The following is a 22719-nucleotide window of genomic DNA, read 5'->3' as shown; positions in this document are numbered from 1 at the left end:
TGAGTTAGCGCCCTTGGGGTGGGGAAGACAAGGGGCAGAGCGAGTCAGTTTTAACCTTGTATGTACACCTGTCTTAGCTTTGTTGCTGCGTCTCCTTCTCTTTCTCCTCCTCCTCCTCCATCTTCAGCAGCATCATCACATCATCATCCAAGCAGTGCCTCCAACTGTCATGCAGACTTTTCTCAACCCAGCTGTGTCAGTGTGACTAGGGCCTGGAGAATGCCCTGAGAGTAAGACGTGAGACTGACCTTGTGTGGGGCTAGGTTGTGACTGTCTACACATGCCATTTGAAGCTGGTTCTTTGAGTCATCTTACTCCAGAACCGCAGGATTTGCATTAGTCCTATACAATTCATTAAAATTCACTAAATAAATTAGTGACTAATTTGACTAAATAATAAATTAGTGGATAAGTTCACTAAATTCACTGAATTTTGAGATGCCATGTTTCCCTTGAAGTATCTGTATTAGTAAACAAAAATGGATGCCTGTCACCAAGTATTAAAGATCCTACTATTTTCAAAGATTTCTTGGAAATCTCCGTTTTATCCTAAAAATTGACCACACTCTTACCTTCTGTTCCATATTATAGCTATGGTTTTTTAATTGGAAAAAGTACTGCACATCACTAGTTAAAAATGATGCCCAAGAATACACACGCACACACACACACAACACACAGTTGGCCTTTGAACAATGTGACATTAAGGAAACAACTCTGCATATAACACCTGACTCCCCAGAAACTTAACTACTTATAATAGCCTACCATTGACTGGGAAGCCTTACTGATAACATAAGCAGATCATCAACCATATTTTGTATGTTATATGTATTATACGCTGTATTCTCACACTAAAGCTAGAGAAAAGAAAATTTTTTTTTTCAAATTGTTGCAGATCTCCAAAAAGTTACCGGTGTGTGTATTTTTTTTAAACCTGCATATTAGTGGACCCATGCAGTCCAAGCCTGTGCTGTTCAAGGATCAACTGCACAAAAATATATACAGTCATAAGATTATTTTGAAATTCAAAGAGTGACAATACTGAAAAGAAAAATAAGTTATTTCTATGCAATCCTATGTCTGTTGCTAAACCTGCTTGGACAGTTCTGTTCATGGACATAACACAGATCACTTTTTAAATTTTAACTAAAGGTTTTTCAAACTTAATAATGGTTAAAGAGACTATGTGGGCATGGTTTTCTTTTTAAGGAAAAAGAACGGTCGAAGCAAGAAAAACGTGATGGGAAAAGATTAAAGAAAGAGCTTAAACTAGAGCAACGAAGATTAGAATTAGAAATTGCAAAAGAACTAAAACGTGCTGGGAAAAGATTAAAGAAAGAGCTTAAACTAGAGCAACGAAGATTAGAATTAGAAATTGCAAAAGAACTAAAGAAGCCTAATGAAGACATGTGCTTAGCAGACCAAAAGGTAATTTATCATGTAAACCATTTCAATAAATAAATTTGCTGTGTTCTCACCTCATTCGTCTGCCAGAGCTGCCAGTACGAAGGTTTCCACTTCCAGCTGAGCAGTGGATTTCCAAGTCTAGGTCAGTGTGCTTCTCCTGGATGGCCACCAATAAGTCTATCAACCTCCTGCGCTGGAAATGGAAGTTCTAAATATATAAGTGGTGGAGTGCTGCCAATCTTTTTCGTTGAAATAAAAACACTGTACAAATCTACAAGGGTGAATGATAAAAGTATATAAGATTTCTGTTTCATTTGGTCCTTCCTATACGTTTAGATACAGAAAGATCTACCTTCTCCTCAAACCCCCTTAGATATTTAAATAAATCAGGATTTATAATCTGTAACCTCCTTCAGTGCTTTAGCCTTGTTAGCTAACTTTCATTGAGTATGTTGACTACTTTCCAGGCACTGTGCTAAGTGTTTTTTATGTATGAATTCTCCCATTTAATCCTCACCACAATCCTGTAGAAGAGGTATTTATGCCCATTTACAAGTGAGAAACTTTGACACAAAGAGGTGAAGGAACTTGCCCAAGATGACTCAACTAATAAGTGGCACCTTGGATCCAAACTCCAATTTGTTAAACTCCAGGGTCCATACTGTTTATCACCTTGAAAGCCAAGAAATGTGTCCAGTCAGAGGACCTCATGTGTTTTCTCTCCTGTTGTTTTCACAGATGTTGCTAAAATACGTAAAAGTAGAAATTTGGAAAGAGCGAGATAATCATGTTAACTGGCATAATGTACATACTTATCAGAAGAAATCAATTATGTTTGGCTATAGTTAAGATGGTATTTCTAGAAAATCGTCAATAATACATATTTGTGTAATACTGTCGATAATACTATAGTTAGTCAATAGCATCTATATTATATGCCATGTTCATCTGATAATACAAAGAGTGATTGTCTCTTTTCAGCTTTTTCTAAAGCACTTAAAGCAAAAATATCCTAGTGGGGATTTAGTGATAATAATATTCTTTGCACAAATGCTTTTAACTACAAATAAAAGTATAAACACTAGTTTTAGTAAAACTGCATGTTTAAATTTTCCTATGTCCAGAGAGGGTACATAGGTTAGTTGACACATTTAGTAGGCTCACAGTGAGCAATATTTAAAAAATCCTAAATGACCTCTATTTTCTTGAATTTGTTACTTCCGTTTAAATCCATATGCAATAAATCAAATATAGAAGTCCATTTTAAGCCTTACTTTTGTTAGCTTTGTTATATAAATTTTTTTAATCATATGGTATGTGTATGTCTGATATGTTCAAGAAAAAAGATTCAGACTTAGATGGTTTTCAAATGGAACATGTAAGGTTTGTATGCTATCAGATATTATCCATCGTTCTGTGTTTCCACACAGTATTACTAGAAAAGGTCATTGGTTAGTTGTTTCAGTAACTGCAGGGTGGAGGAACATTGTTTAACAAAGACCAGTGAAATAGAAATATTTAAAAGTTCATTTTTTTCTAATCAAAATTTAAAATACTATTATTAAGTCTCATTCATGGACCTTATTGCCTTATTTACTTCTTAAATATTCATGACAACTGGTACTACAGCTTTGTTATTAAAATGTTAATATGTGAGCATATTTGAGAAGTAGCAAAAGAGGCTGCTTTCTAATTTTAGTGTTGAAATTCAATATTAGTGTTTTGCTACAAGCCTAGAGACTATTAGTTGCAGTGTAACTGGGTTCTTGATAGGATCATGGGTTCTGGTCATGTGGACCGAATAATTTATCTGCATTAATTAGCCAAAGATGGTACCATCCTCCCATCGGCCCATAGATACACGGTAGTTTCTGAGCTACCAAAAAAGCGTGAATTATCAGTCTCTGTCATTAGAAGAAATTAGTACACGTGCCCTACTTAGTATGTCCATGGCCAAGTACTTTTGAAATGCTTATTTCTTCTGTTGCTCCAGTTATGTAACCCATGTTCTATCAATATGTTAATTAAAATTGTGTTCTTTTTTCAGAATTCTGAGTTCGTATTGAGTTCAACTAAAATTTATTGATGGTTGCTTGGTTTCAAAATCCCGTGCTTAGTACTATGGGGTTGCAGAAATGCCCTCAGGGAATCCACAGTCTAGACAGAAAACCACTGGCAGAATTCAAGAGCAAAGAAAGACAGCAACTTGTTCTATTTCAGAAGATCTGAAGTCATCGCCTTTTTAGTTAATTAGTTTTTTATTTTATTTTTCAGCCTTTGCCAGAGTTGCCTCGTATTCCAGGACTTGTTCTCTCTGGAAGTACATTTTCAAACTGTCTCGTGGTGCTGCAGTTCTTAGGAGAGTTTGGTAAAGCTTTAGGCTTTAATGGAAATACTGATGTTCCAAACCTGAGTATTATTCAAGAGGGATTGCTGAATCTAGGGGACAGCATGGATAAAGTACAAGACCTGCTTGTGAGGCTCCTGTCAGCTGCTGTGTGTGATCCAGGTCTAATTACAGGATACAAGGTAAAAAAACAAAATACAAAAAATTATTTTAATTTGTACCCTCAGTGCACTGATAACTGGCTTTAGCATATTAGCAGAAGAGTGTATACACTGATCTAGTTTTTTCCGCATCTCACAAAGTTAAGCGTAGATTTGCTTTCAGTTGCAAATGGTCCACATCTAGGAAAACCTGGTTCATAAAGCCTAGGGAATGTAGATATTCCCAGATGACTCTTATTTTTCTCTAGCTTTTGGCCAAAACCAAGCTGACTTAAGAAAAGTGATATTAGCAAAAGAGAATTTATAAATCATAAAGAATTAAAATTTATGTATGCCTTTTGAAATTATGCTGTGTGCTCTCAATCACTGTGAACAATTGAGGCTAATGGCAGCACCTCTAAGATCAGCATGTTAAGACTCTACCTCTCAGTGGATACTCAAGAAATTCAAATGGATCATAATTCCAGCTAAGATACACATTTCAGTCAGCTTTGCTGTAGATAATATGATGGAGAGAGAAGTTTCCAGGTGCACCAGTTGCTTGTTCTTCCATTTTCCTATTTAGTATACCAGACAATAAAGTCCATGACACTCTAGAGCTGGAAAACACAACAGTAGTGCCCCTGGGCCTCCCGCAACCAGTACTGATAGAACGCCTAGATAAAGCCTTAGAAAGCTTGAGATAGTTTCTATAGTCGAAGAAGGTATGATATCTACTCATCAGTTCACATACTCTCCTTCCTGCCTGTCTAAAGAAGGAATAGAAAGACGCAAGTACTCAAATACCTGTCTGTCATCTGTGGTCTATTTTTATCTTCACTTCATTTAAAGTCTGAATAAAGCCCTTTTCAGTAATATATAGATAATATAATAAAAACATTTAAAAATCTTAATTGTTTTTATGTTCTGTACGGTTAGGATCAATACTGACAAAAATGCCAAACTTTTATAGGCCGAAACAGCTCTTGGAGAACATTTGCTGAATGTTGGTATGAATCGAGACAATGTTTCCGAGATCTTGCAGATCTTTATGGAGGCCCGTTGTGGACAGACTGAGCTCACCGAAAGCCTGAGGACCAAGGCTTTTCAGGCCCACACTCCGGCCCAGAAAGCCTCGGCGCTGGCCTTCCTGATCAGTGAGCTGGCGTGCAGCAGGAGGGTGGTGAGGTGAGACTGTGCCTAGACTTCTCTGGCGCTTCCTTCCTGTTCTCAATTTGTCTCATCGAAATAATTTATATTACAAAGTAACACAGATTACCAATGCAAAATCCAAAGTTACAGAAAAGCACAAAGAAAAAAAAATTACACTTAATCTCACCATTCAGAGATGACTACTACTACTACTACTATTTTAATGTATTTATTGCAGTCTGTTGAAAGTTTGAATCTTAACTGCATGTGCTTTGCAACCATTTTGTTTACTTAATTCTGTTAATTATTCATATAAGGAAACATAAAAATAGTTTTTTCTTACTATGGCACCAGAAGGTAGCACCTTTGCAAGAATCCGGAATTTTTTCTTTCTGTGACATCTTTCAGTGAGAAATAACTACGTGATTTTCCTTCATAGCCATTAATAGAATTATCCAGCTTTTTAGTTTTTTTATGTGCTAATAACAATTTAATATTAGTTTATTGATGTATTGTACTTTTAAAAACTTAAGTTTAAGAGTCAAAGTAAATTTTGCACTCTAGTATTTCAAGTTCCGGTGAACAAATCCATATTCATCTTGTTCTTTCTATTCATTATTTTGCATATTTTAATTATTGTTACTTTTAGTTCTTTACCTTTCTAGGAAAAGGATCAATCTGTATATTTCAGAGCCATGCATTTACTACCATTGGTGGACATACTAAGTCTTCTGTACATCTCCTAGCTGTGATATACTGTATTGATATAATTTTTCACTTGTTTTCACTACTCATTGACATCACTTTTACTTAGCAAGAAATGGCAACAGTTTACTCACCATGTTAACATATTGCATAATGGATTAATTTCTGTCTTCTAATAAATTTTTGCATTGACAGTGAAATTGACAAGAACACTGATTATATGTCAAACTTGAGGAGAGAGAAATGGATGGTAGAAGGTAAACTCCGCAAGTAAGTCCTGTTTTATTAAAGTTAGTATACTGTTTCCCATTGTATAAATTCCCCAGTAAAACATAAATTCCAAACACAGAATTTAAAGTTTATTATGTCTAAGAAATAAAAAAAGGTAAAGCTTAATTAAGATGAATTAAGAAATTAATAAAACCTAGGGTGAGAGTCTGCAATGGACAAAAGTTGTAATTAGAGTCATTGAACATCTTATGCTTCAAACTTAGAAAAAAGTCAGTTTACATTTTTGCTCCCAAAGAAGTCAAGCAATCACGTTTTCTAAGATTGTTGTTGGTTATCAAGTTACTTTTGTCATAAGTAGAATCTGTTTAGAACTGCCACTTTTTAAAATTGCTTTCTAATTAAAGTTTGCTTTCATAGAGTCTAAAATATCCAAATGTATTCACAATTAAAGCTTAATTAGTTTCCCGCCAGGAAATGTAATGCTGAAATTACTCAATTTCTATGTAAGAGGATATTTCTTTGCATAATTTGAACAGAAATTTATTCAGTCTGATAGCATGGGATCAGGAATTATCATTGGTCATTGCTAGTTAATTTTTTCAGCTAAGTTTTATTTTTTAAATATATTCTAATTCCAAAGAGATCCAGAATAATTCTTAAAAGTCAATATATTCTGTAATTTCTGGAAACATATTTCCTTAACTCTAGTTTTATTGCCATTGACTTATTACTCACCATAAGGCATTTTTGCTTAAAACTCACATTATTTTCTCTAAAAAGTATGAAGAGAAGGTTTTCTTGTACATCATAATTTTGTTACATTTTAAAGGCTCCGAATCATTTATGCTAAGAAAGCAGGCAAGAGAGACACTTCAGGTGGCATCGATCTTGGAGAAGAGCAGCACGAGTCGGCCACCCCCACTGCAGGATGCAAGCGAAGAAGGAAGGGCGGGGACAATGACGCTGATGGCAACAAGGAGGAGGAGGAGGAAGACAAGGAAGACAAAAAAGGAAAGAAAACTGATGTCTGTGAAGATGAGGTAATCAAGTTTAGGTAGATTTTATTACTTGACAAAGGTAACATAACATACTGAAAACAGAATTTGGGGGTCAGGTGGATTTGGGTTTGAATTCCATTTTGACACTTACTTGCCTCAGTTTCTTCATCTGAAAACTGAATATTTATAACAATCACCTCGTAAAGTTTTTTGTGATGGTTTAATAATTGCCCACACATGGGATGGGCTTACACTGAATAAACAAAGTCAAGTTTTTCTTTTTATAGAACATATTGAGAGTTCTTCAAAGAACCATGTAGATTCTTAATTTCAGTTATCCTCTTTCATTCTGGTAAAATACTAGCTTATATGTGTACAATACTTGATGCCTTGAAAGTATTGTCACATTTAGTGAAACTGATGTATTTCAGAAGCATCAGTTTATTATGTGCCTCGCTCTGGGCACTTTTGATCAAAGATGAGTAAGGTACCGAAAGTCCTCTCTCAACTTGCAGTCTCACTGAGGAAGATTTGCCATAAGAAAATGTAATGTACTACATGTTAACTGCTTTGCCGGTGGTATTTACGCTGTGCTAGGCAGGCGGAAAGGAAGGGCATTGAACCTTTATGAGGTATAGGTCCTCAACGAAGGCTTTCTGGGCCCACTGGCTGAGGCTAAAAGGTGGGCTGAATGTTAACCTGGGGAAGAACCCATAGAGAAGTGCTCGGGCAGAAAGAACAGCATAAACGGACGTAGGAATCTGAAAACACGATGCGCCTTAAGTGACTGACAAGTGCTTCATTGTTATTAGAGAGCCTCCTAGCAACAACTGTGAACTAGGATTTACACTTTTTTGGTAGGAGGAAGCCATTGCTTCCTCTTTGTAAGTAACAGAATGACAGAGTCACACTTGCTTTTTTTAGTGGCTCACTGTGGCAGCTCCATGGAAAATAGAAGTAGATTTGGGGTAGGGGAAGATCAGAGGTGGGAAGGTCAGTCAGGAGGAGATGTTGCAAGAGTTTAATGAGTTGTAGGGTCCAAAACGAGTCCGATGGTAGTTGGGAAGAAGGAGGAAAAGATTTCAGTAAATACTTAGGAAGAAGAATGAGTAGTATTTGAACTGGTAGGTTGATGGAAGGGTAGGATTGATTCCCAACCATCTGGTTTGGGAGGCTGCATGGTATTCTTGCCATTAACTGAGTTAGAGAAATCAGGAGGAACAGAATAAATAGATAATAGAGGAGAAGGGGAGTGCAGAACAGATAATGGAAGACAAGAAACGATGGTGGGTTTATTTTGTACAAGTTAAGTTTGAGGTGCCTTTGCAGCAGTTCTGCAGTAAGTTGGATATAAGAATCTGAAGCGTAAAGGTCAGTTCAGTCATGAACGTATAGATCTGGAAGTTATTCACACAGACAGTAGTTTAAAATCATGAGGTGGGTGATTTCTGTACAGGGGGATTGGTTTAGGGAACAGAGTAGTAGACTGAAGTTGGAACCCCAGGGGATGTCAATATTTCAGAAGATCCCGTAGGGCTTTTTGTTGAAGAAGGAGCAGTCGTAGAGGTAGGAGATGTCTGTAATGGGTCAAGGATCTCTGAGGCCATCACCAGAGTCAGTGACTCACTAGGAAGATTCACACATCAGAATCAGCAGAGAGAAAAGGCGTGTGAGCCACAGCCCAGAGGAAACCAGACCCACACTGTTAAGAGTCTTTTCCCAGTGGAATCACACAGGATGGGCTTAAGTCTTCTAGGAATGAGTTATGACAAGTATAAAACTCCCCGGAGAAAAACAGGTGTTCAGTATACACCCCATTAGCACAGTTGGGTTCCAGTGAGCCAATCTATCAGCGTGGGAGGAAACCCTCTGAAATCCAAGTTCCCAGACACCAGCCAGGGACCAGCCTTTTGCGCAGGCTTTTCAAAGGAGAGCAGTCAGACCTGCAATGTCAGCTCTTTTCTACACATGTAGTAGTAGCAAAAATGAAGAAAACTGAACATTTCAAAAAGGAGGGAGTGATAAACAATGCAGCAGGAGTCTAGTGTGATGAGGATCGAAAGTGTCTGTGGGATCGTGGGATCGGGCAAGGCAGAGGTCACTGGGGACCAGTGGCAGCATGGTCGTTAGTCGGGTCAGAGCAGGAGCTGGGCGGCGACGGATCGAGCACCGTAGAAGGTGAGGAGGTGAGATGACTTCTGTAAGCATTGTGCCTCAGAGGAAAAGGTGGTTCCTGAAGGGGGACAGATAACCAAGGATTACTCAGATGTGAAAGGCTAAATATGATTTCGGGTTGAAGGGAGTCATTAAGAGAGGGGGTTGAAAATATAAAGAAAATAATCAACGGGGCAAGGTAGATAAATCTTAACCACATATATCATTTAAAGTGACTTTTTAATTGAATTATAGTTAGATTATAGGGTTTCATTGAGCAAAATCCTGGCAAATGTATATGTTATTAATGTGAGAAAACAGTTTAAAAACTTTTTAAGATAATTTTAGGACCTAACAAGTCAAAATAACATTTCTTTTAAGTGATTTTAGAGTTATCTGTTATGATGAAGAACTGGTAGCCACTTATCAATTGCCTTAAAAAATTTAACTATTTAGTGAGCCCAATGAAAAGATAGATACATTATTCCTCAAAAAGTAGGTTTAGATTCTTGATTAAAGTTTAGGGAGAGTGCCAGGAATTAAAACTCCCTGGAAGATGCATTTCAGGTAGCCTTTCCCTTGAGACCCGTGTGATCGCTTTCAGTTAGAAGGTCCTGCCCTTGACTAAGTCCATCCCCCTTTGTCTCAAAGATGATTCCCTCTTCTCCACACTCCTCATTCCTTCAGCACATGGAGTCTGTATACCTAAACCTTAGAATTGTGTTGAAACCTACGTGAGCTCTAACTTCACAAGTTGGCCTGGTAACAGGTTATGTGGATGATTGAACTTTGACACACAAGGACATACAATGACCTCTGTTTTGGTTGGGAAATCATGGAGAACCATGGCAGAGACAAGTTCTTTGTGCCTAGTCTCCTTGCCTTTCTCTCTGACCTTTCAAGTTCTACACATCTCTTAAAATTATAAGGACTATTAGTCAAAACTGCTTTGCTTTAAACAAACCTTAGTAGACACTTTACTTCCTTTTCATCTTAGGGAGAGTCTTAGAAACAGCACTAAGTTTATTTGACTGATACATAGTTACTTTGATGTCTTTTGCAAGTATTTTTTATTACTGCTGCTTGAATTGTATTTGTGTGTAAGCATATTATCAAACATTTGCCCTGCGAGTCAAAAAGATCACTTTAGAACCATACAGACATGTAATTATGTAATTATCTATTTGAGGGTCATTGGGCCTGTTCTCTTTTAAGGCTTCTTTCCTGAAGTAGAAATTGTGTTACTGTTAGCACAAATAGTATGCCTAAATGCCTCTGTAACTTGCTCCCCTAAAGTGGATGAGAAGTAGATAAATGATAGTTAATACTAAAGCTACTGAGGCTTTCTTTTCTTTTCCTTTTGTTGCGGAGATAACTATACTCATCCAGAAATACCTGCTCATGAGTGGCTGGTGGCAGTGTGGCTTTTTAAAAATGCTTCTAGAAAATGAGCACCAGAAACAAATTTTACTTTTTTAAACCTAAGAGGTACCTGCATTTTCTAGATACAATTTTCAGAAAGAGGGAAAGTAACCAGTTTGCACACTGTGTGCCTGGAAGTTTGCTGGTTACTTTCAGATCTGTTCTTCTCAGCCCTCACAGATGCCCCCATGTTACAGGAAATGTTGTTACCAATTTACAGGTAAGGAAATAGTCTTAGAAGAGTTAAGTAGTTTGCCCATAGGAAGTAGCGTGGCTAAGATACAAAGAAAAGACATGTACCTTTTACTTGATGCTTTCCCTCTAAAACATATAATTTGGTGGTTGTTTTCCTATATTCATTTTCTAGAGTGAAAAATTTCATGTAATCACCAGTAAAGTACCACTTATGAAATTAGTAATATATATTGTACGGATTATTTTTCTTCTAAAAGCTCAATGTGTTCAAAATATAATTTACCTTCTTTGCCCTAAAAATGACTCCTTCGGTGAATGGTACCAGTATTTTTGCAGTCTCCCAGATTTAAACTCTTACCATAATTTACTCCTTCCTTTGTCTCCCTCACCCCTCTCTGCCTCATACCCATGAGTTGCCATGACTTAACATTTCTAATTAGGTAATAATCTCTTATATCCATTTGTTTTTGTCCGTTTCTGTTTCTTTTACCTATGTAAGTCCCACATTCTCCCTCCCTCTTGAATCACTGCAGTGGAATACTAACCAGATTTGACAATGTTAATCCTTTCCCTGCTCCAGGCCATCTTAGAACTATTGCCGTATTATCTTTGTAAGCATAGTTCTCACGTTTAACCTCCCTCAAAGGATCACGTTATTGACCATGGTCAAGCATTTATAGCTCTAGATCGTTTAACCCTAAACTCATCCTTGCCTCATCTCCTGTCTTACCTCTTTGTGTACCTTTCATGTCAAGATACATCATACTCTTTCTGGAATGCCCTGCCCTTTCTCTGATTGATCAAATCCGAACCACTCTTCGGTAGCTAATTAAGACACAACTTCTTCCATGTAGCCTCTCCTGGTAAAGATTCCCACTAAAAGTAATCTCACCCTCTCCTGAACTCCATGACTCTTAAATCTCTACCTCTTTTGGGGTCCCTATGGCTTCCTCTGTGTAGTGGTTTTTATTTTCATAGTGTGATGTGCATGTGTCTCCCTACCAGATTATTAGTTTACAAAGAACTGAGAGCTGAGGCTTACTCATTTCCATAGGGCCTATCCTAGTGCTTTGCATATAGGAGGCCTTCATTAAATATCCACTGATTGATTGAATAAATCTTAAAACCGGTAAATGATACAGTATTTTGTCATGTATAGGATGAAGGTGACCAAGCAGCAAGTGTTGAAGAGCTAGAAAAACAGATTGAAAAGCTGAGTAAAGTAAGCACTTTTCAGATTATAGCGTACATCATTTTTGCAGTGTTTTAAAAATCCACCTTGTATGGGATTCCTTTTTTGTGACTGCTAAATAAAAGCAAGCTTCTTGTAAGTAATTAAAATGGAGAGCTCCAGAAACATTCTCACAATTAAACCGTAAAAGTTTCTTGCCAATGTTAAAGGCCTCCCTCTTAAGACATGGTACTAACTTAATCAAGAGCTATATTCTTTAGCTCTTTATTTAAATACAAAATATCAATAAATTATTTCTTGGAATTCATTACTTTTAAAATTCAGTCAGATTTCATGGTAATAGTTTCAGCATCCTGTGTTGTATTTTACATTAGTGTATTTGTGGGTTTTATTTGCACTGGATCTATAAACTGTATATGTATGTACTTCTCATGTAAAACTGAATTTCAGTAGCATTAGTGAAGTATTTCAGGATTAGTATTATGAGATATCTGCATTTTATGTCATTAGATTCATCACACAGTTATTCCAAAATTTAGTGATGTGCTGCCTAAGGTTTGCAGCATGAGTATAAAAATTGGCAAATACAGGTATATGTGAGTGTTATTTGTTACACACTGTAACATTAGAATTGAGCCAATTTTCTTTGGCTCAGTGAAACACTTGATCACATTGTTTATTACCAAATATAAGACATGCTTTACTATAAGATACCTAATAAAACAAAACATTTTTAATCCTTGGCAACAAAAATATTCTAATTACCCTCAAAGTAATTTCTGTCTTTACAACTGTTACTGGAACTGAAGTCAGATGTGTGATATTAGTTCTTTTGCTGCCTTTCTTCAATAGTGAAATCTACCTGCTCTAAAGCCATGATAAGTATAAAGTCACTTAAATATCAATTTTTAAAGTGCTTAACACCCATAGCGTAATTGTATGCATCATTTTTTAACAGCAACAGAGTCAGTACAGAAGGGAGCTCTTTGATGCGTCTCACTCTTTACGTTCGATGATGTTTGGCCAGGATCGTTACAGACGTCGGTATTGGATTTTTCCCCAGTGTGGGGGGATTTTTGTAGAAGGCATGGAGAGCGCTGCAGGTAGGAGCCATTAATCTGTTACAAAGTAATATAACAAATCATACGTTTTAAAACCCTGTTACTCCTTCGATATATTGTGTGCTTTCAGAATCAAATGTGCATTGTGGATAAACATTGTAAAACCTTGTTTTTCATTTCTTTTGAACTCATAATGCCCCTTTCACTGATAAATATTCCTTTCCAGTCCATTATTTTTCTTCTTCTGCACTTTCTGACATCCACCCATTTAGTGGACACAGATGTTTACCTGTATTTTACTGTGTGGCTGCTGCTCCGTTTCTCTTCCTTCGCACTGTCAAATTTTCCAACATGTGCTTTACTCTTTAACCTTTGCAGCAACCATCCATCCTGACGGTAGCCCTGGAGGTAAACTGCTTAAATCTAAGACCCTTAGCATAAGACTCATTCATCTTGAAGTCTTGTATGTGTTTGAAATTTGTGATTACCTTCTTCTCCATTAAACTTCTTACTTTCTTAAGTATTATCACACATCCTTCATATTCTACCTTTAGACTCTGCTTTTCTGGCTCCGTTTCTGTTAAATTAACTAGCGCAGTACACAGTGCATTTATAGGCCCGGTAAACTGTCTTGAATTGAATGTTTCAGAATACTATGTCTGGGCATTTTCAAATGCTTAGATTCTGATGGGGCCACAGCGTCAAGTCAGTGCTTACATGTAGCCATTGCCCGAGGGTGGTGTAGGGAGGCGAAAACTTCTTTCAGCTCGTTTTTTTTAAATACGCAGTATGTGTCGGGCATTTCTGGGCACTGGATGTTCAAAGATAAACAAAACATTAGTCCATGCCATCCATGTAGATGTTTAACAGTCCAGTGTAAAGAAGGGACTGATTAATCACATAGGTGTCTAGAACAGGTACTATATAACAATGTAAGTACCCTTGGGGCACAAAGGACGGTTAATAATAATTGAAAATGGTTTAGAATAGTGGCTGGCATGTAAATATTGTTGGCCTATAACAAGCAGAGTTACTCTTCTGCACAGTAATTTATTTCTTGTGAGTCAAAGAATATGAAGAATGGGTATAAAATCGTATATTGGAATGATGCGTGAAAGTCATGGTCTGCCTTCCCAGGGTAAAAGTTGCTGATAGAGATAGAATCAGGGAGGGCACTTAGAGGCTTCAGTTGTGTTTATTTTTAAAGATTGATATGAATGGGTCAGAATGTTAGTTAAACAGGAGAGTGTAGTGAGTTCTTTTTTTAACTGATTGCTTAAAATATTTAAACATAAAAATATTTTAAAGCATGGAAAACATAAACTAAGTAACTAATAAGTCAATAAGTAAGTGGGACTGTCATACTAATAAGCCCCTGAACAGCAACAGAAAACATGAACAGAATGAAAAGGCAATCTACTAAATGGGAAAAAGTATATGCAAATCTTATATCTGATAAAGGCCTGTTATCCAAAGTATATAAAGAACTCAAAAGCAAATATGACTCAATAGCAAAATAAACAATCTAAAGATCTCAGTGGACATTTTCCCAAAGAAGACACACAGATGGCCACAAGTACCTGAAAAGAGGCTCGACATCATTAACTGTCAGGGAAATGCAAACTACATTAGATATCGCCTCATCCTGTTAGAGTGGTTCTTATCAAAAAGACAAGAAATAAGTGTTGGTGAGGATGTGGAGAGAAGGGAGCTCTTGGGTACTGTTGCAGGGAATGTAAATTGTTGCGGCCACTATTGGAAACAGTATAGAGGTTCCTCAGAAAAGTTAGAACTAGCATATGACCCAGCACTTTCACTTGTGGGTACTTATCCAAACAAATGAAAATGGAAACTCAAATCAGTATCTGCATCCCCGTGTTCATTGCAGCACTATTTGCAATAGCCAAGATAGGGGACCAATCTAAGTGTCTGTTGAAGCATAGTAAGGGCTGGAAAGAACAGGGGATTGTGTGAAATTGGTGAAAGAAAAACTATCTAAAAAAATCTCTGTGTACTTAACATCCTTATAAACTTCCAAGATTTTAAAAATAATTTTTACATTTTAATGAGAGGTTTAACTGTCTATAAGTAAGAATTTGGATATTAAAGTTAACGACCCCATGAATAGGCTATTAAAATGTATCACCTCTGAAATCCCCTACTAGTCTCAGACCTAGTGTGGTTAGTTGATCTGTTTGTTTTTGGATATATGAAAGTGATTTTTGAGATACTAGTTCTCAGAATAAATCAAACACAAATATTAGGACTTCCTTGCTAGCTAGTAACTTGTACAAAATTAAGGAAATTTGCGAGCTTTGGATATATGAAATAAATTATAATATCCATATAAGAATATTATGCAGCTGATTGAAGGAAAATGTGGTACAGTTCTATGTTTCACCATGGAAAGCAATCTAAGGTATATAGTGAAAATAGTAAAGTCATCCTTTTATTTCATCATCCAAAAAGTATTTATTGAGCCCCAGTTTCATAGCAGCCACCATGTTAGGTAGCTGGGATCCTGTTAAAGCAATATAAACATTGCTCTGCCTTTAAGTAACGTTTGTTGAGTTAAATTGTAGTGTGTAGGGTGGGGTATGGAATGAAATATTTAAAAATTAGCAGGTTAATGTGTATAATGGTAAATTCTGCAAAAGAAACATATAGGATGATGATATTCTAAGGTGAATAGTAAGATGGGGACCCTACTTGAAATAGAGTAGTCAGGGAAAACCTTTGTGAATAGGTGATACTTAATCTGAAACATGAAGGGTAAGGAGCCAGTCAACAAAACAGGATTTCAGGCAGAGGAACACCCAGTGCAAAGGCCCCAAGAAAGGACATAACTTACCATGTTTGAGAAGCTGAAAAAAGGGAGAAAGGTGAGCAAGGTTAGCAAGGACAAGAGTGGTTTTCAGGAACCAGATCATACAGTGTTGGAGGCCTTGCTTAGGCATTTGAATTTTATCCAAATAAAAATGTTGCAGAAAACAGTAGCATCCCATTTATGTAACAGCACAAACTAATAGTCATATGCATGCATGTAAGATTTCCCAAAGGATGGATGTATGGACATGATTGATTAAGCAGTTACATCTGAAGATTAGAAATAGGAACTGAGGGAGTAGGGCAGGAAAGGGTTACATTAGCCTCTTATTACTGAATATTTTACTGTGAACATACATCGTTTTTCAAATTAAATAAAGTAGGTTTATATTTTTCTAACACTTCTTATCAATTATTATTAAAACACTGGTAAAAAATATGGACAAGAAGTTCACTAAGGAGAAATACCTATTATCCTACAGAAAAATATCCAGTCTTATTAATGATCAGAAAAAAATAGAGTTTAGATTCTCACCTCCCGGATATTTCCAAAGACAAAAGTTATTGATAGTCTTCAGTTTCATTGAGGGTGTAGGCAAACAGATGCCCTTGTGTAAGTATGATTGTATATTGATCTAGACTTTCTGGAGGGCAATTTGACAATATATTTCAAAAACTCTGAAAAGTAATATCTTAGGACTCAGTTTTTTTCTGGAAATGTATCCTAAGGAAGTAAATCAGGAGAAAAAAAATCCTAACACAGATCTAAGGTCATTCATCATTTCTAGCATTGTTTCTACTAATGAATAATCGGACCCTATTAATAACTATCAATAGAAGGTTGATTTTTTATGATATATTCCACTGAATATAGTAATTACAATTTAAGGCGTAGGTATATATTTATTGACACATCAGAATAATTAAAGAGTATTATTCAGTAAAACGTACAGGTTGGAAATCTGTAAAATAGGATTTCATGTGTGCATAGAGAATTCCTGGAAAAATTAATACAAAAATGTTAGCAGTAATTTGTATATTATGGCTTTTAATATTTTTTATTATTGTAATTTTTTGTGGTTAGTTACAAAATTACAAAATTTTTTCCAATGAGCGTAACAAGCTAGTGTATAAAAGAAAAAAATGAAGAGTATTAAGCTAGAGAAATTTGTTAAAGTATTTATGCATATGATTTGATAAATAGCAGTAAATATAGTATGGTTTGATCTAGAGGAACTGATCTTCTTAATGCTTTTGGATTTTGTAGGGCTGAAAGAAATTGCAAAAGAAAGAAAAAAACTAAAAAAAGCAGAAAGCATCCAGACCAAAGAAATATTTGATACTTCTGACGACCCTTTAAATTGTTCAAATCCGGATCATTGTGAGCAAAAGGAAGATCCTAACGAAAAAGATAACACAAATCTAATTCTTCAGAATCCTGGCTCTTTTTCCAAATTAAGCAAGCTTTTAGAAGTAGCTAAGGTGCCTCCTGAGTCAGATGTAACGACCCCCAAACCAAAGAGCGGTGCAGATGGGTGCGCACTGCCTCACCAGAACCGTGGGAGACACTCACCGGGCAGCATGCAGCCAACGGTGACACAGAACAGCGTGGAAGAGACAGACTCGAATCTGGTCAGTACCGGTTCAGGTGGTGCAGGCAAGGTCTACAGTCCTCTCCCCAGGGACCAGTTGTTACTGCCAAGAACACCTTGGGAGGACACTTCCCTTACCCAAGCCGATGCGCCAGCTGCTTCTTCACCAACTCCTCGGGCCCAGCCGCCCTCTAAGTCACCTGCAGCTCTTGAAGTAGCCAAACCAGTAGATTATCCTAGTCCAAAGCCTATTCCAGAAGGTGGGTACCTTGAGAGGGTTTGCTGTAGCCACTTACTTTATTGTATTGTTACAGATCTCTATATTATAGCTGAATCTTTGATGCTTTTATATAGTTATAAATTTTTTCATTTGTAGCATGCCATTAATTCATATTCTGAATATCTGTAAATGCCCTACATGTTTATCTTGGCTTAGAAATGCAGTTTGGCTGGTGGAGAATTACTGACCCAGAGGATTTAAAAGCTTTGCTCAAAGTGCTACATCCCAGAGGCATAAGAGAAAAGGCATTACAAAAACAAATTCAGAAACACCTGGATTACATCACTCAAGCCTGCATCGAGAATAAGGATGGTGGGCACCTAAAAGAGATTTATTTCTGCTCTCTTGCTTAGTTATGAGAATTAATTCTTTCATCTTAAAGCATATTTTAGTATGTCTTAATCTTAATTTCTTACTAATAGGCTTTTTTTTTCCTATCTTGCCCAAAAACAATTTACATTTTCTTAAATTGGTACTACTTTTGATAGTTTGTTACAACCTGCAGACATACTGTTCTGTTTCTAAAGAAGAGTACTTATTGCTCCTTTTGCAAGAGTCAGCTGCCTTGCTTATTCACAAGTGAATTTGTGTGTGTTAAATGTACTTGTACGTGGTACCCCTGGAATTTCATTCACATTCTGGAAGAAATCATTGAGAGATAAAGTGGATTTTAAAATAAATTTCCTTTCAAATATAGTTACCATTATTGAATTAAATGAAAATGAAGAAAACCAGGTAACTCGAGATATTGTGGAGAACTGGTCAGTAGAAGAACAAGCAATGGAAGTGGATTTGAGGATTCTTCAACAGGTAGAAGATCTGGAAAGGAGAGTCGCATCAGCAAGTTTGCAAGTAAAGGTAAAATTGACTTGTAATAAAATCTGTTTTTAGAATAATGGAAGGTAACTAATATTTATTGTATGCCTGATACATGCCAGTTACTGCGCTAAATGTTCTCACTTTGATTAATTTCCCCCCATCTTACAGGTAAGGAACAACGCTCAGAGTAAGTAACCTGTCAGTGGTCATAATATAGTAAGTGGCTAAATGTGGGATCAAACCAGCTCTGTCCTCCCGAGTTCTTCTTACTAAACCTTGCCCACCTCCTCAGTGGCATTAGAAATATCATTTCTGGTCTGCAGTTCTTCACCACAAGCAGGATTTCATAGTTTCAGCCACGATAAATGTAATGGCAAACTACTTCTGCAATGTTTCTATGTGCCTGGTAATTGTCTTGTATGCAAGCCATGTTATATAGCCATGTTACATGTTGAACTTTCACTCTATGATTTAAAACTGCTAATTTTAAAATACGTTACGTTGTGCTACACATACTCACATCCTATGTATATATGTAAAGTTTTAATTATTTATTGACTGGGCATTGCCATGTCACAGCAATGATTGAAACTAAAAGGACAACAAAAGAAAAGCTTCACCTTTGTGCAAAAATTTTTGGTTTTAAAAAGAATATAAATGTCTCTTCTCAATTGATAATGTGATGTCTCTGAGAATAAATGGATGGATGATGAATAAGCATGAGACAGACACTTGAAAAGGCTTAGAAAATGTAGTTTCTGTGTAATTTGATTGAATATTTTATATTTCACTCAGAATGTGAGACTTATGCCATGATACTGTTCTACCATGATTACAAACTAGCTGCATTAATTACTTTAATACTGGCATTCAGAAACTCTGGAGGATCTCATCTCAAAAAATGTCATTTTTTCAGAGCTAACAAAATGTCCCTTTTTTTACCACAGACATAGTTACCAACTTAGGGAAACAAATTTATCATTTACTGAAATTGTGCTAGCAAACTATATGTATCCTCCTCCTGGTACTATAATACAATATAAAAATGCCTCACCTTTCTGGCATCTTGAACAAATGAACTCTTTCTTCTACACAAGTTAATTTTCTGGAGAAATGAAAATTATTCTATTTAGTGCCATCATTTTTTAGCATGTGTGTTGGATCGCTTAGGTTACCATTACCCTGCCTTTTTAAATTGAGAATAGTGAGTTTGATTTAAATTCTCTTGGTGACACCGGATCATCAGTATGAAGACCAAATATTGGGTAATGATTCCCTCAGGGACTGTGAAGGGATTTTGCCCCTACAGTAATTTAAAAGGCCCTAGTGTGCTTTACCTTTTAAACTACTACATCTGCTTTCCATAGTCTGTCTTCATCATCTCTCATGGTTGGTTGTTACTACTTGCCGGTTTGAATTTGGTTAGTTCTACTATCCCTGTTTTCCTCCCATAACCATCCCCCTCTGGTTTTAATTTGCCGGTTCTAATTGGCCATTGGTTGGAAAAGCATATCATCAGCTTTTTGAAATTGTATGTAAAGTCAGAGCGTGGGCCTAACATTTTCCTGGGGACATACTGAGATCTTGGTTTATTGACCTTATCACATTACCGACTGCTTAGATGTTCTTGCCCATGTTCTCACTAGCTAAGATAAATGAAATTGGTTTTTTAAGTGAGATGCTCTAACATCCTATTAATACAGTATTATGGGATTATTATGGATTTTTTAAAGAAATGAATTGTAATTATATTAGTCTTGAGGAATCTAAAACAACAAGTGATGAAAATAACCACAAAACATTTTACCATCTATAAAAGATTTAATGATTTTTTTTTCCTAAAAACAAAATATTTATGTGGTCAGCCCTGGGAACCAGCCATTGTGAAGACACATTAAGCAGGTGGCCTTGGTACTACTTAGATGCATTCATTTCTATTTTCAATATTGCTGATAATATGGAAATTCTGTTTTATATTGTAGGAAAATCTGCAAGAATCTACTTCTGATTCTGTAGAAAGCCGAATTACTCTTCTAGCTCCTGTAAACACAGTTCCTGTGTCTCTCTTTCAGTTTTCTCTTTTATAAGCTGATTAATTCCTTCAGCCATCGGTCCAGTGAAATGGTTTCCAGGCGCACGATTCTCTTCTGATTAAACGGCAGTGTCTATATTCTTAAAATGTACCCCTCACTATACACAGAGATGCCTAATGTGTTCATGGGACTTTTACTTCCCTTAAACTGGCACTATACTTCTCTTCATGCCAATTTGTACTAGCTTTTTAACATCCAAACCATACCGTTGCTAAACTGAGTATGCATTCTTAGAAAAAAATCCTTCTGCATCTTTTATTGTGCTTTTAAGTGTGTTGTATCACATCCAATATTTCTTTGATTGGTTGCTTAAACTTCAAAGCTGAAATTTACATTTATCATTGTTCTATTTTTATTAATTTCATTTGGGTATATTTTTCAGCATATGAAACTATTTTTATCACAGTCCTGTCATAGAGAATATTAAACTTCCTTCCTAGTTAAGTCACCTGCATATTTAATAGTTGAACCGAGCTGTTCACAAGTATATTAACATGACAAGCCAAATATAGAAAGAGCCCTTAGAGAGTGGCAGTGAGGACCTTTTCTGAGGTGGTAAGCTGTGTCTGTCACAGGGCTTTGCAGACAATTTTCAACCATCCACCTTCTCAAATTCTAATCCAGTCCTCATTTTCTTGTCTTTTGCCTTGCAAAAATCAAGATGTGTTACATTTATAGGATTCCCTTGATTTAGCAATTTCAGATCCCTTTCAAAATACGGGACTGAGGTTCATTTGTCATGGCATATATGATGCAGTAATGTGTTGTATGTACCCTTTATAAATTCATCCATACTTTCTAAAAATGAATATTCTCTTGAGGTAAAGAGGAAGAATTCTGATATATAAGAAAAATAATTATCTCTAAAGAGATTTAATAAAAAGGATCATGTTCATTCTACTTTTTACTTAATATTCTTTTACAAAGTACCTATTCTACATCAGAGTGGACACCACAAAGTTGAATAAAATGTGGTTTCTGCCCTCAGAAAGCATTCCGTACAATAGGGCAATAATACATGTATACAGCCCTGCAGAATCTAGTAACGGATTGTGAAGACGTACAAAGTCATTCATGAATTTAGGACAGGGATACACTGATTCTCGTGAAGATAGGGGAAAGATCAAGGAAGATTGCCTGTAGAAGTCCAGATGGAACTTGAGAAGATGGAGAAGCTTTTGACAGAGAACAAGGAGTGCTACTAGGAAGAGTTAATAACTGGGCAGAGCACCAGGATCAGGAAGCTCAGGACATGTCTGTGGTGTGACAAGTCATGGAATTCGATTGCAGTGTAGGATGCCTGAATGGGAATATGAGCGAAAGAGGGAGATTGAGGTACTTGAATGTCATGGTAAACTGGACTTGACTGAACATTAGGAACTCTGAAGGGTTTTGAGCCAAAGGATCATTGTAAGCAAGCTGAATTATAAGACCATTCATTTATTCGATCAACATATATTTTGAGTGTCTAATATTTGCCTTCCCACTGCTGGAGATGAAATGAGTAAAAGTAGACATGGTCCCTGCCCTCAAGGAATTTAGAAGTAGAAAGATATTAATTAAATAATCACAGCAGTATCAGATTGTGACTGCCACAGGTATGGAATATCACATGGTTCTATGAGAGTCTGTAAGAGAGAGGCTTGCCTCCTAAAAGAGGTCAGGGAAGGGTTCCCTGAAGAAATAAATTCTCACGTGAGGGCCACAGGCTGAGTGGAGTCACTAACTAGGTGCAGAGGAGAGGGGAAAAGCTCTGCGGGCAAATGTAGCAGCTCATGCAGAGCTCCTGAGGCCAGGATGGGCAGTACAAGGGCCTGTGCAGGAGGAGTGGCGGAAGGAATGAAAAAACAGGAGGCACAAAGTCCCTGCTGTCGAGAGATTCCCATCTAAAGTGGGCCCGTGAAAGAACAAGCAGTTGGTGTGAAGTCCCTCGGAATACTTGGCTGATCTCCACTCTACCTCTCATAATATCAAAACTTGTTAAATTTTCTTCTTCGAACTTCTAACTTTTTAATAATTTTCTTCCTTATTTTTACCTAGCATTAGGAAACACAAGGTAAAAACTTGTAGTAATGATCCTTGAGATCTGTTGGTGTCGGCTC

The 22719-nt window shown here is 36.7% G+C and overlaps 1 protein-coding gene across 1 annotated transcript in view; it reads left to right on the top strand.

Moving 5' to 3' along the window:
* Nucleotides 1-22719, top strand: part of LOC118930936 (bromodomain adjacent to zinc finger domain protein 2B-like) — a 102471-nt gene that overhangs the window by 69870 nt on the left and 9882 nt on the right. The window contains exons 15-24 of the mRNA XM_057493935.1: nt 1213-1431; nt 3685-3939; nt 4871-5085; nt 5950-6024; nt 6815-7025; nt 11914-11976; nt 12905-13049; nt 17101-17685; nt 17862-18017; nt 18403-18563. Of these exons, the coding sequence (XP_057349918.1) occupies nt 1213-1431; nt 3685-3939; nt 4871-5085; nt 5950-6024; nt 6815-7025; nt 11914-11976; nt 12905-13049; nt 17101-17685; nt 17862-18017; nt 18403-18563 (2085 nt within the window). The remainder of the gene's footprint in view (nt 1-1212; nt 1432-3684; nt 3940-4870; nt 5086-5949; nt 6025-6814; nt 7026-11913; nt 11977-12904; nt 13050-17100; nt 17686-17861; nt 18018-18402; nt 18564-22719) is intronic.

The sequence above is a fragment of the Manis pentadactyla genome, chromosome 16 (genome assembly GCF_030020395.1).
Source record: "Manis pentadactyla isolate mManPen7 chromosome 16, mManPen7.hap1, whole genome shotgun sequence".
NCBI classification, from domain to species: domain Eukaryota; kingdom Metazoa; phylum Chordata; class Mammalia; order Pholidota; family Manidae; genus Manis; species Manis pentadactyla.
This window is presented reverse-complemented; position numbering and strand designations above follow the sequence as displayed.